A 13,428-nucleotide genomic window follows, 5' to 3' on the forward strand; every position below is an offset into this window, starting at 1 on the left:
TAAGGGGCATAAGGCCTTCATTCTCCAAATCCCTTGTGGTTGAAAATGAATCAGTACACAGTTGTTGACAACCTCTACATTATCAAACTGCATGCACATGGAAGATGAGAGCATCTAGCTCCTTTGATGCTAGTAGTTGAACACTACTCTCTGCCTTTTTTTCTTCTTTCTGTTTACTTTTAGGTGTGACTTGGGACTCATTTCTTTCATATCAGATTGAACCATCTGAGAAATTTATATGTCAGGCAATTAAAGCTTTGGTGGCAAGGTCTATAACTTAATTACTTATGTATTAGTGAAATTCCTGTTCAGAAATGAACTCAACATTTAATGATCATCAAACAGTATATCCAGTCTGGGATGTTTGTTGCCTATTTAAGTGCCGTTGATTCAACAGGTCCCAGAAATAATCACTGTAAAGATCTGTGTGAGTAATCATTTTGAACTTGACAAAAATAAAACAGCAAATCTCAACAAATATGCAGATGCATATGCTAGGTCATATAACAATTTAGGTTACGCTTCAGTTGTTCAACACAATATTGATACATGTACTTGCAATGCTCATCCACTAAAAGAACCCCAAAGAAAGTTGCCACATCATTTACGAAATGCAAGGAATATAAGCAAGTAGACGACATCTAATTACTCGTAATTCTGTCATCACCTCTTGAAGAGTGTGTGGCACTTTATTTGAACAAACCCAAATCCCCTTCACCCAAAGATGCTATGTGCCATATCGTGCAGGCTTTGTTGTAAGTGTCCCAGCAGTATCTGAGAAGTTGCTTATGTGAATAATTAACAATGATGCTGATGACAATGAACAAAATTGATCTGAAGAGCTCACTGAGTCGTTGAGCTAAAAAGCACTTGTCAAAAAATAGTTTGAAACAGATTTTGCACATTCACCCTTGACTTTATTGATAAAAAAGTCTGGACTCTGTAGTGTCCAGTTAACTGTTGCACTAATATTTGATGTCAAGAACAAAACATCCATAGTTCAACATATACATATAAGTACATTTATATGACTAGAAAAAGGGAGTGCAGAACAGCAGTAAATAGGAGCAAAGGGAACAAGCTTAGATCTTTGTCCATTGAGACAAGAATGATTTTAAAAGGCAATTGACAGTATTTTTCAACTATCTAAGTATGTACCAATTAATGCCTGTCAGTATAACTAAATACATGTAGTCCAAAAGTCAACAAAATAAACCAGGAAATATTGCTTTATAGCATACCTACAATGACCGTTTCGTATAAAACATCATAGCCTCAGACGCAATCATCGTATACCTATGATTGCCAAACATAATCAGGTTGCTGAGATGGAAACTACACACTCCGTTTGTTTTTTTTAAAAAAAAATTACATTGTCATGATCATCAGTGTAAGAAAGTAATAATTATGCAAATGTGCCACTGAAATGAAATTTTAATAGTGAATTTTCTATCAAATTGACAAAATATATTGTTTACAAATCTTGACAATTGCCCATGCCTCTCTTCCCCATTTTTCTGAAATGGTGACCTCCGAGGTCAATGCTCAATGGAGATTAGGAACAGGGATTACTGTCAGGAAAACAATAATTCATGAATTGACATTTTCTGCTGATTTGATGGATTTATTGTTTCAGATCCACTGATTCAATGTGATTATATATATTCAATTACAAATATGTTATTCCATTTGTTCTTTTATTTTTCAATTTATTTACCATCAGTTACAGTGTGTATTGCTATAAATTTACTGTAAGTGTGCTTGTTTAAAATTTTGGCACGGTTGGAGCTGAAGCACTTTTAGATGTAATCATGATTTAGTGTTTCTTTAATACTATTATATATATTTATTAAATAAAATTTTTCATTTCTTATCTCAACCATAAATTAGTGCTTTACCTTTACTGATAAAGGTGCTAAAATATGAATCTCATTAGAATAATTTAAGTACATATACAATATATTTGTCCTATGCACAGTGAATCAATGAAATTCCAGTGACTTAACATTAATCCACATACATAATATTTACATTTCCAAAATGTGTGGCTTTGATATCTCTATAAATTGTAATGATAGCCATTTCCTAATTATTGTAATGTAGTTGTAAACAATGCATGTATAAATACTGATAAATGTAGTATGTCTATTTTTATGACTGAGAATTCCGACAGAAATGAAAGTAGAATGTAACTGTAAGCAATAAACATTTCTGAAAATATATGAGGGTGTAAAATGCAACGCCTCACACCTGCATACTTTCATGAAGCGCTAACATGTTTCATGAAGAATGCAAATGTCAAGTGTTGTACTTCATGCCCTCATGTATTTTTAGAAAGAAAATGTATTTCTTAAATAAAATTTACATGAATCATTTAAGTCAACTCATGGCATGAGTGCTTTTTACACCACATTGATTATGGAACATTGTCTATCTGGTGAGATTTTTAGTTTGAACATCTTGACATATATATGAATTCCTTTCCACATTTCTGTAAATTGTTATGTATTGTGTGACCTTTGACATCTGAGGAAGTATGATGTCATGGGTCATTGCACTTCTACTCCCAGCAGACAAATTCTCTCGGCTGAATCCTACTTGTCTGAGAAAGGCAATAACAAAATCAAAGCAGTTGTGGCGGTCCTCAATATAACTGTAAATACAATCCAAACAGAGGAAGCATTTAGTTTTAGTAAACCTTGATAAACAAGCATTCTTAGAGAAATAAATTTTTTTTAAAATACACGCACTTACTTGGACTTAGTCCACATCTTAGAATTGGCAATGTGTTGGAGGGTGGCATCCCAGACCTGAATGATATGAGGGGCGAGACCTCGGTTTGATAGGGATATCACCAGACACTGCTCCCAGCCAGATACACCAACATGTACTCCATCCTCATCATAATCATACACAGTTCCTACATATCAAAATCAATGTATAACATCATAATCATACACAGTTCCTACATATCAAAATCAATGTATAACATCACAATCATACACAGTTCCTACATATCAAAATCAATGTATAACATCATAATCAAACACAGTTCCTACATATCAAAATCAATGTACAACATCCTCATCATAAACCTCCTAATGTCAAAAATAACCTTTGATGATAATCAAATACCATATAAATCTAGCTGGCCTTTTTAAGGGTTTAAAATTTTATGCATGAAGTTGATAATTTTATTTGTTGTGAGGATCTAAAAGATATCTACATGTACCATTAGAAAAAAACCCCAAACACCTCTTACACAGATGGATGAACAGATACACACCAAAGAGACAAACAAGACCATCAATGTTTAAAAGAACCTGTCTTAACCAGGTGAACTAAATGTGTATGTTTGAAGATCATGGCTTTTTCTTAAAATGGAAAGATGATGTAGAAATATGACAAATCCAAGTAATAATAGCGCTTTCATCAATAATTGTAGGACAATGAACATTGTGAGGTATGGAAAATTTTAAAGAGGGTAATGACCTTATATGTCCACATAATAAGAGGCCCATGTGCCACATTGCTCACCTGAGACATCTTGGCCCTGCCATTGTTCAAGGTCAACACCAAAGTACAAATATAATTTGTTTTTGTGAAAAACAAATGTCTCCCTAGCTCCCCAAATTGAAAGTGTTCCAAATTACACCACAGGCACCTAAAGTATGGTTATCACCATTTCCCCTCCCCTTTGTTTGATTTTTTTGTTACAATCATTTCTCTGAAATGTGTGAATTCCTATCTATCTCATCCCTCTTTTGATTTATGCAATTGTTTCTCGCTTTTTGTAAGATTTAGAGATCGGCCTTCTACCGGTATAATAAAATACACAAGGTATGAAACAAAAATTTATAAACAAACAGGGAGTCCCCATTTCGGGGCACATTTTCCAAGTAATTACAGTGTTACTCAAGGAATTTTGGCAAGCAGCAGGTCAGGGAGATGTCATACTGTAAGTCTCTTCAACTCAAAACCCATCTCATATTTTTTATTTGACACAATCTTATGTGCATTGATTGGACAGGGCTTCTTCTCTTCCACTGGCAGCCAAAAAGGAGGACAAAGAGTACAAATTTTTTGTATGTGCCGAGTAATTGGTTCGCACAGACATATTTAGTCTCAGGATTATCCGAATGATCTCAGGATTATTCACGGACCAATCACACAACACATTATAAATTCGTACTACAATTTCAGTAAAGGACTATCTGCTCCTTTTAGATATCCATTTAGTTTCAATTTAGTATAAATAGCACTAAAGGAGATGTTATTTAAGTGTTTTACATATAAACACTATATAGTAAGATTGGCACCGCCCCGGGGTCAGAACCACTTCTACGGGGATCATGAAATTTACAATTTTGGTAGAGGTCTTCCAGCTCTACATCACTATCAGGTGGTTTTTCTTACACATGTACGATTCTTGAGAAGAAGATTTTTGAAAATTGGTCAATTTTGGGCAGTTTTTGCCCTGGCGCTAGGGCCCCAGGTGTGCAGGAGTCTTGAAATTTACAATCTATGTCCCCCTTGTTCCAAAGATGCTTCATACCTAATTTAAAAAGAATTGAAATGATAGTTATCAAGAAGTTAAAAATGTCTGTTGATCACACATTTAATAACTGACCATTTTGGCCCCACCCTGATACCAAAACCCCCACCCCTGGGATCTTCAAATTTACAATTTTAGTAAAGGACTACCTGCTAAATATCCATTTAGTTTCAATTCAGTATTAATAGCACTAAAGGAGACATTATTTAAGTGTTTTACACATAAACAATATATACCAAGTAAGTTTGGCCCAACCCCGGGGTCAGAACACCTACCCCAGGATTATGAAATCTACAATTTTGGTAGAGGCTTCCTTGCTTATCATTACTATATACTCACTTTCCCTGCTAGATGCCCAGGAGTAAAGAAGATTTTTAAAGAAATACATCAATTTTACAGTTTTTACACCAAAATTAAGACCCTTTAGGGTAGGGGTCATGAAATTTACAATTTCTGGTCTCCTTCACCTATAGATGCTACATACCTAATTTGGTCAAAATTGACTCAGTAGTTTCTGGGAAGAAGTCCTTAACGGACGATGCACAACGCCAGACGCAGGCCAATTGCAATAGGTCACCTGAGTTTACTCAGGTGACTTAAAAAATCATGCATCAGTTAGAATTTTACCTTTTGTGTCTGTCACTCCTATGTGAAGATTGGTGGAGTTGTCATAATCCCTACAATCAACACAGTGAAATAAACACTGCAATAAAAACTGAAGTACAAACTTAAATATTTCCAGAAAATCCATTTATCGATTTTGTATTTCACAAGTTTCAGTATTAATGATATAAGTCCTTAAAACCAACTATGTACCTAAGAAAAGTTCCAACAGTTGGTTTAACAACCAGTGACACTGGTGATTCTCCAGCTCTGCTGAGGGGGGAGAGGACCTTGTAAGGAGGGATGCGGCTGGGGGACGTGGAGGTGTTCTGGCGACAGAGAGGACAAACTGGGGGGACCGAGAAACACAGGATGTTGGTGAGTTTCTCACAGTGCTGCCAACACATGACATCTGGAATATTATATTGTCTGGACATGGTTCAGCTTGTATCTAAAATCAAATAAAAATCTACATCAGACAATCCTGACATAAATTAATGTACATTAAATGTATCTAAAATAGACATCATAATTATGATGCATAAGAGTATATGCAAAAACCTTTCAAGTATCTTACTTCAAATAATTTACAAATCTAAATTGCAGAGACACTTATTTGTTGTTTTTAAATCTCATGAGGTTATGAAGCCGGAAATTTTCACACATATATTTCAAGAAGTATCACTGTATGATGGCATGAAGAATATCCCAGAATGAAAGTCTGAACATCATTATAACCTCATGATTAAAAAAACAATGAAATATAAGATTATTTCAACCAGAGAAAAACAGTGCAGTACAACTGAAAAATTTAACCAGACCAATTTTTATACTCCACAAACTTTGCTTATGCAATATATTCAGTAATGCAGTTGTAAACAAATAAAGGATTAACAGACAAATGAAAATTTCATTGGTAAAAAAAATGGCTTCTTTTGAAACCTTGTTTGATAGAATGTATCAATGAAGTGTTAGTTCTGAGATGGCTTCATTATCTTAAAGTATCATATTGAAGAAAGATTTCAATCTAATAATACTTGAAAAACATAATTGTTACATGTAAAAAATACATTTGGCACCAACAGCATGGGGAACACATGCACGAAGTTTTATTATCTTTGTCTCATTAATACTATCATTCCTTCATAGATACAGATGAAAGTATGACTTTGACCTTTCAAAATATCAAACATCTTCCTCTTAGTGGAAACGTGTACCAGTTTAATCCTTATCAGTACTCTTTTTATCACGGATGGATGAACAGACAGAGACAAAGAAGCACTGCACCATACCATAATAAAACCTGTCTATGATGGTTGAATACGTGTATCAAGTTTGATTATCCTAGGTTTATCAGTATCATCATTTTTATTATACATTTATATAGTGCTTTTAAATTATCTAATTAGGCAATTACCCTAAAGTGCTTTACATGTAAAACAATAAAAACAAACTAAAACAAAGAACAATAAATATATAAAAAAGGCATATAAAAAATAAAAATAATACTGAAATTGAGAGTTTTTGGTTGTTGTTTTTTTGTAAGTTTTTTTTTTAAATTATATACATAAATACCAAATTACAGATTTTAAAAATGCAAGTTTAAAAAGAGCTGTTTTAAGCTTGTTTTTAAAAACAGCTAATGAACCTATGACATGAACATCCAATGGGAGGCAGCTCCATAAATTTGATGACGAAACATCAAACCGTCTTTTGCCATTCAGTTTAGTACGAGTGTGTGGTTTTATAAGGTATAACAAATCTGCAGACAGAGTTGTTCTCTGAGGATGGTAAACTTGAACTAGCTCCTGGATGTATGCTAGAGCTAATCCATACAGTAGAGCCTTAAAAGTATACAATAGGATTTTATATTCCATTCGATAAGTCACAGGTAACCAGTGAAGCGATATGAGAATAGCTGTAATATGCTCATGTTTTCTCTATCTTGGTGTTTAATTATTCTAACAATAAACATAGATCTCAAAGTCTTCAGTGAATTTTAAGTGACACCTGGTAAATCCAATAAAGACCAAAGATAATCAAAATAAATTAAGTAATTACAAAATTTTAATGAGCCTATTCTAATTGACCCTCCAGTATATTCAACTTGAAAATCAACAAGTCTACCCCACAATCATGAAAACTAACTCTCTTCAATACTTTAATATACTATATGCAGCACCACAACAGACAGTTACAAATCAATAGAAGGCTGGTGGATTACCCCCCCCCCCCCCCCCCCCCCCCCCGATGGTATCCTGCTGTGAATCTTGAGAAGATGGAAGAGAATGAGAATACAAAACCAAATTGACCATACAATCTAAATCTCTACTTATAGCCATTCCTGCCAGGGGCAAAAAGAATCTGGGTTGTGTGTGTCTTCAAGGGCGAAGACAAATTAAGGAGGGAGGAACGTAGTAATTAGGGCTATACAAACCGTGGATATCGGCCTGGGTAGCTCAGTGGTTAGAGCACCTGACTAGTAATGCTGGGGTCCCGGTTTCGATTTCCGGTCCAGCCTCATAGATTTTCTCCTCTCCTAAGCAAATTTGAGTGTCTTGCTGGACGCTACTTCTGTTTTTCTGCTACATAAAATTCTTCTACAAGACGTAAATAGGAATTGTTCTACATGCTTGTTATAAAAGAGTACAGAGCATTTAATGTTGCACAATATAGTATAATTTAAAGACCCTACAATCGTCTTACCAGAGTCGGCGAGTGTGGTGTGGACTGTTCGCTGAAGACAAAATACTGTTGCGTGACAGTTTTTACAAATAACACATTAAGATAAGGAGGAAATACACTTTCGTTACTCCCACGATTAATCTTACTCTTGTTCCCCTCCAGCGACAACTTTTATTTACCTTCTTCAGTCTTCATTTGTTTTTTGTTTGGTTTGCTATGTTATGATTACATCGTTCATTAGATCATTCAAGTAGACATTTTCAGAGAGACAATTTAATCATATGAAAGGACAAAATAAGTTTATGCATATAATAATCATAATCTTCAAAGAAATATCCTCAATATTTTACAATCAATGGATCCACTGGCGACACCAATAACGAGAAACTAATTTGGATCGAATTATCTAAAGTAAAACTGGGGCAAGCGGTAAATATAGGGGGTACGGCCGAAACTCAAAAGTCCCAGATAGATCTAGCGATTTATTTTCCGTGATTTCTCTCTTATTAATAGTGAATAGAATTGCATTAAACTTTTTGTGATACCTGTTTGTGATCTATAAAACAAGCGACTCTGCTTGGTCGCGGGCGTAAGTAAGTAAGTAATTTCCAATTTTGGGCCCAGAGGGCATACAAAGAATACAAAGTTCATATACATCAATCATAAAAGAGTGATTATCCAAAAGATAGATGAAAAATAAAATTTACAAGTTCATGATAAATCAACTTCTCTTAGTAATGAACATCAGCTATATCTGCAGTAATTGACATGTACAAAAACAACCGGTAGGTATTTTTACCGCCGGACACCGCCAGACACAGCCGAACACCGCCGACCACCAAAAATATTATGTATATATTAAAATAAATCCCCAAAACAGACCATATGTGAATAATTCAACGTATTTAATTCATATACTGAACTTAAATGTATTAATAACGTGATAGGATACTGTAAAAGTTATGTACAACCACCGCCGAACATCATACTACCGCCGAACACCTAAGATGTGCTTTATAGTATGAAAGGTGGGTATCATGATTATTGTAACAAATATCACAAATAATTTATGATGTTTTTAGCATTTTTTAAAACCTAAAAATAGGAAAATGCAACAAATTTCATGTGTAACTAGGCCTTTTTTGGAAATACATCAGACTACAGTTTAGCATTTGACTCCGATCCCGATCAAATTTAAGCACATTGCTGATCACCAAATTAACGAGTACAATGAAAAAAATATGAATAAATAAATAAAATAATTAAATAAATAAATAAATCTCTACTTAAATAATTCAATGTATCGTTTGTGTTTGTATCAATAACTGTAAAGTTTATGTATATGTAGCTACCGCCGAACACTTGCTCTCCACCGCCGAACACTTTTTCTTTATCTAAACTGAAAATAATTGCCCTGTTATACAAGTAGATTACCCATTTACTTTCTTATAATGTGCTTAGTAATCCCATAAATTTCAGGAGGATAATATTTACTGGTTTAAAAGTTATGTCATAAAAGAACATGTAAAAAAAAAAAAATGTCCCACTGTGTGTAACGCATTTTTTATGACATTTTATGCAAACTACAAAATGCACTGTCTATTCTACTCTTACACGATACACTTGTAACAATTTGGAGAGAAAAAATATTCTCTTTTTCATTAATATCATTAACTATAGTTATTTGTCTTTTTTTTTTTTTTTTTTTTTTTTTTTTTTTTTTTTTTTTTTTTTTTGGTTGACATACTAGCTGTTATTAGAATATTTCAGAATTTTATATGTCTTCGTTTTCATTTTAAAAAAATATTCATCGGGAGTGTCTGGCTAATGCAATGATTTTTGTATAACAAGTATATTCCATGCAAATTCATAGGGTCTTTGTCACAATAGAACTAAGTTACAGTTAGCTAGTTTGGGTATTTTTTGTTTACAGTTTTACTTGACTAAACCCATTGACTGCACAAATCTTTTATTACTCGCTTTTGAACTTCATCGCATAAACTTAATGTTGAAGTTGGAAGACATAATAATATGGTCAGAGAACGACGGTTATGTACAGTTTGTGAGCTAAATGATGTAGAGGATGAGTTCCACTTTATTTTAAAATTCCCTCTATATGATGATTTGAGAAAAAATATGTTAAGAAATTCTATTATACAAAACCCAGTGTTTACAAACTGATTAAAATACTCTGTGTTAAAAATACTAAAGAACTGATTAATGTTTGAAATTTTTTACAGTATGCTAATAAGCTACGAAACTCTCATATGGTGCGATATCATTTGTTTAATCTAAATTCTACATCGTTGTAACATTGTTGTCTACTCACTCTCCATAATGCCATTTTTGTTTGTTTGTATAAATGTATTTATGTATATGATATCCAATGAGCCTGGGGCTCACGGAAATAAAGAATCTGAATCAGGGTATTTGAAATTAACAGCAGTTTTTGACTTATGAAAAGTGTGAAGTATATTGGGTCGGCTCGATATCAGATCTAGTCTAAAGATCACGGGTATTTTGCGCCGACCCAATATACATTGTACATGTATTTCACACTTTTCGCAAGAAGCCAGGCACTTCTGTTAATTTCAAATACACGGATTAACAGACCCCTATTGTTCTACTGAGGCGAACAATCCTTTCGAATTTGCATGGAATGTGCAAGTTATACACAGGTCATTGTTATAGTCATACATCGCAGTACCGCTAACCCGACAAACATTTTTTTTTATTTTAAAAAAGTTATTGAATGACGAAGTATGACCAAACTGCAATTGAACTTTATAGGGCCCCGTGCTAACATTACTTATATTTTTCAATGTATCAAAAGGGGTACATGTATGTTGCCGGTTAATTTTTGTAAAATTCTTGACAAGCAATAAGATAACAACAAAAAATGGTGCTTAAACTGTCCGATTATGAAAACCTTAAATTGTGTACATGTATGTGGTGGTGGTGGTTGGAGGGGGGGGGGGGTCTTCATCCGCTCAAACTGTCTCAATTTCCCCTTCCGACTTCAGTTCTTTAAATCGTGAAGTGGGGAGGTCGCTACATGTACAAGGATAAATTCTTAACTTTCAAGCTTTCATATCACACCCTCTCCGATTCTACGTACATGTAATCAACATGTAAGGATGTAAAACCTCGGTGGTAAATGCATCTAGTTGATGGAAAAAAAATTAATATTTTAAACAAAAATGATGTAACGATTTGCATTTTAGTTGCTTCTAATCATATACGCTATCGATCATCAAAATTTTTCATTTCTATATGAAATCATTTTTTAATTTAGATGCATTAAATAATGAAAGCAACATCATGAGAGAGAGAGAGAGAGAGAGAGAGAGAGAGAGAGAGAGAGAGAGAGACACTTCTAAAACGAAGTTACAATGTACGTTCTTAGCCGTCTATCTCCCTCTGGGTGGTCACGCAGTCATGTATTTTTTTTTTATCAAGTCTGGAGTAGATCCACAGCTACTTCAACAACGTGATTTATACTTTCCAAGTTGTTATTTGTCAATAATTTTTGTCCAACTTCGTCATTGTCTCGTCTTGGTAGATTGACAAAAGATTCTTTATATTATTTGAAACGCACGCTCTATATTTCGTGCTTATTTTTTTTTAATCATAACTCATTTTTAATTTAAACATATTTTATGGGGCTTTAATGAATATTTGAAGGTATGTTTGGACACAACTATAGTAGGAAAATATGTTCAGAATTTTTTTAATATTAAATTTATGAGACAGCAACACAAGAATACAACGATATCAGGCCTCAACCATGCGCAGCTTTTTGTGTGCCGTAAATCGAAGGTTTTTATCAGGAGTGGAACTGTAGCTCTCTGTTCTGTCAAAATATTTTTTCAGAGAGCTACAGTTCTGCAGCTAGATTTAAACTAGAAATATTTTGGCTAATTTGGTCAATACATGTCTTTCAAACTTATTTAAAAAAATTATTGAATCAAGACATATGTTGTAAGTTGTAAGAACTTGTGTTCAAACCTTTTGTATATTATATATGCAATAAAATATGTTCAAACCAAACCAGACATATGTTCCAATTTCTTTTATCATATATTTGAATAACTTAAATTTTTCGATCTTTCATGCAACACCTTTAGGGAAATTAACATGAGACGTGCAACACCTTCTTTGTTTCATTTTCCTATTTTTAGGTAAAACAAAAATGCTAAAAACATAAATTATTTGTGATATTTCTTACAAGAATTATGATACCCACATTTCATACTATAAAGCACATCTTAGGTGTTCGGCGGTAGTATACAGATGTTCGGCGGTGGTTGTACATGTACATATAACTTTACAGTATCTTATCACATTATTGATGCATATAAGTTCATGATGTGAATTAAATACGTTGAATTATTCACATATTCGGTGCATTTTTTCCTGGAACATGTGGAATGACTGTTTTATGAACAGGTTAGGCCTACTTCTGAGATACATAAAGAGTTCAATGTTGATATCAATTCACGGATAGATATAAAATGTTGCAAACACTCTCTTAAACTTTATTTTATTTTGTTATCAGCGTGTAAGATATTCCCTTATTTGCTTCAATCTTTAAATGGTAACATTATATATAATAGGTTCACATTATACCACCACCAAACACTAATTCAAAAGATATAGACCGGGATACACTGTGTTTTCATTTCTATTCGAAGTCCAAAATTGCTATAAAAACATCGTGAAGGATTCGAGAAATTTATTGCAAGAATCATGATACACACTTCTCAGACTGTAAATAAAATTTTGTTAACATTCTTAAGTGTTCGGTGGTAGTATTCAGATGTTCGGCGGTGGAGAGCAAGTACTTGTTCGGCGGTAGCTACATATACATAAACTTTATAGTTATTGATACAAACACAAACGATACATTGAATTATTGAAGTAGAGATTTATTTAATTATTTTATTTATTTATTCATAGTTTTTTTTCCATTGTACTCGTTAATTTTGTGATCAGCAATGTGCTTAAATTTGATCGGGATCGGGATCGGAGTCAAACGCTAAACTGTAGTCTGATGTATTTCCAAAAAAAGGCCTAGTTACACATGAAATTTGTTGCATTTTCCTATTTTTAGGTTTTAAAAAATGCTAAAAACATCATAAATTATTTGTGATATTTGTTACAATAATCATGATACCCACCTTTCATACTATAAAGCACATCTTAGGTGTTCGGCGGTAGTATACAGATGTTCGGCGGTGGTTGTACAAAACTTTTACAGTATTCTATCACATTATTAATACATATAAGTTCATTAAATGAATTAAATACGTTGAATTATTCACATATGGTCTGTTTTGGGGATTTATTTTAATATATACATAATATTTTTGGTGGTCGGCGGTGTTCGGCTGTGTCTGGCGGTGTCCGGCGGTAAAAATACCCACCCCAAAAACAACAAATAAATAAACCACACTTGCACGTGAGATTACTTTAAATATCTAGCACTCAGTTTGATTCAATTTCTGTCTATGTTTAATACTAAAACGCGGAATTTTAGTCGACTGCATGATCAGCGACAATGTTCACCGGGCCGCGCTGGGTTT

The 13,428-nt window shown here is 33.6% G+C and overlaps 1 protein-coding gene across 2 annotated transcripts; it reads right to left on the reverse strand.

Moving 5' to 3' along the window:
• Positions 1–895: 895 nt before the first annotated feature.
• Positions 896–8,106, reverse strand: LOC125683771 (MKRN2 opposite strand protein-like). Of its 2 annotated transcripts, none has more exons than XM_056139806.1 (6): positions 8,023–8,106; positions 7,596–7,758; positions 5,372–5,609; positions 5,183–5,232; positions 2,755–2,920; positions 896–2,653 (listed from the first exon to the last, which is right to left on the reverse strand). In XM_056139806.1, the coding sequence occupies exons 3-6, from the start codon at positions 5,593–5,595 to the stop codon at positions 2,431–2,433; spliced, it is 663 nt and encodes a 220-aa protein (XP_055995781.1). In that variant the 5' UTR covers positions 5,596–5,609; positions 7,596–7,758; positions 8,023–8,106; the 3' UTR covers positions 896–2,430. The 2 variants fall into 2 exon arrangements, with proteins under 2 accessions (XP_055995781.1, XP_048781185.2); XM_048925228.2 differs by having other exon boundaries at positions 7,865–8,079.
• Positions 8,107–13,428: the final 5,322 nt, after the last annotated feature.

Source organism: Ostrea edulis, chromosome 6 (genome assembly GCF_947568905.1).
Source record: "Ostrea edulis chromosome 6, xbOstEdul1.1, whole genome shotgun sequence".
NCBI lineage: Eukaryota > Metazoa > Mollusca > Bivalvia > Ostreida > Ostreidae > Ostrea > Ostrea edulis.

Bases quoted from the DNA above. Each gene is read 5' to 3' on its own strand.
- LOC125683771 (XM_056139806.1), bottom strand. From the start codon at position 5,595: ATGTCCAGACAATATAATATTCCAGATGTCATGTGTTGGCAGCACTGT. The intron at 2,921-5,182 runs GTAAAATTCTAA...TTTGATATGTAG, and splicing joins AGGAGTGACAGACACAAAAG to GAACTGTGTATGATTATGAT. The intron at 2,654-2,754 runs GTAAGTGCGTGT...TTGTATTTACAG, and splicing joins AAGATGTGGACTAAGTCCAA to TTATATTGAGGACCGCCACA.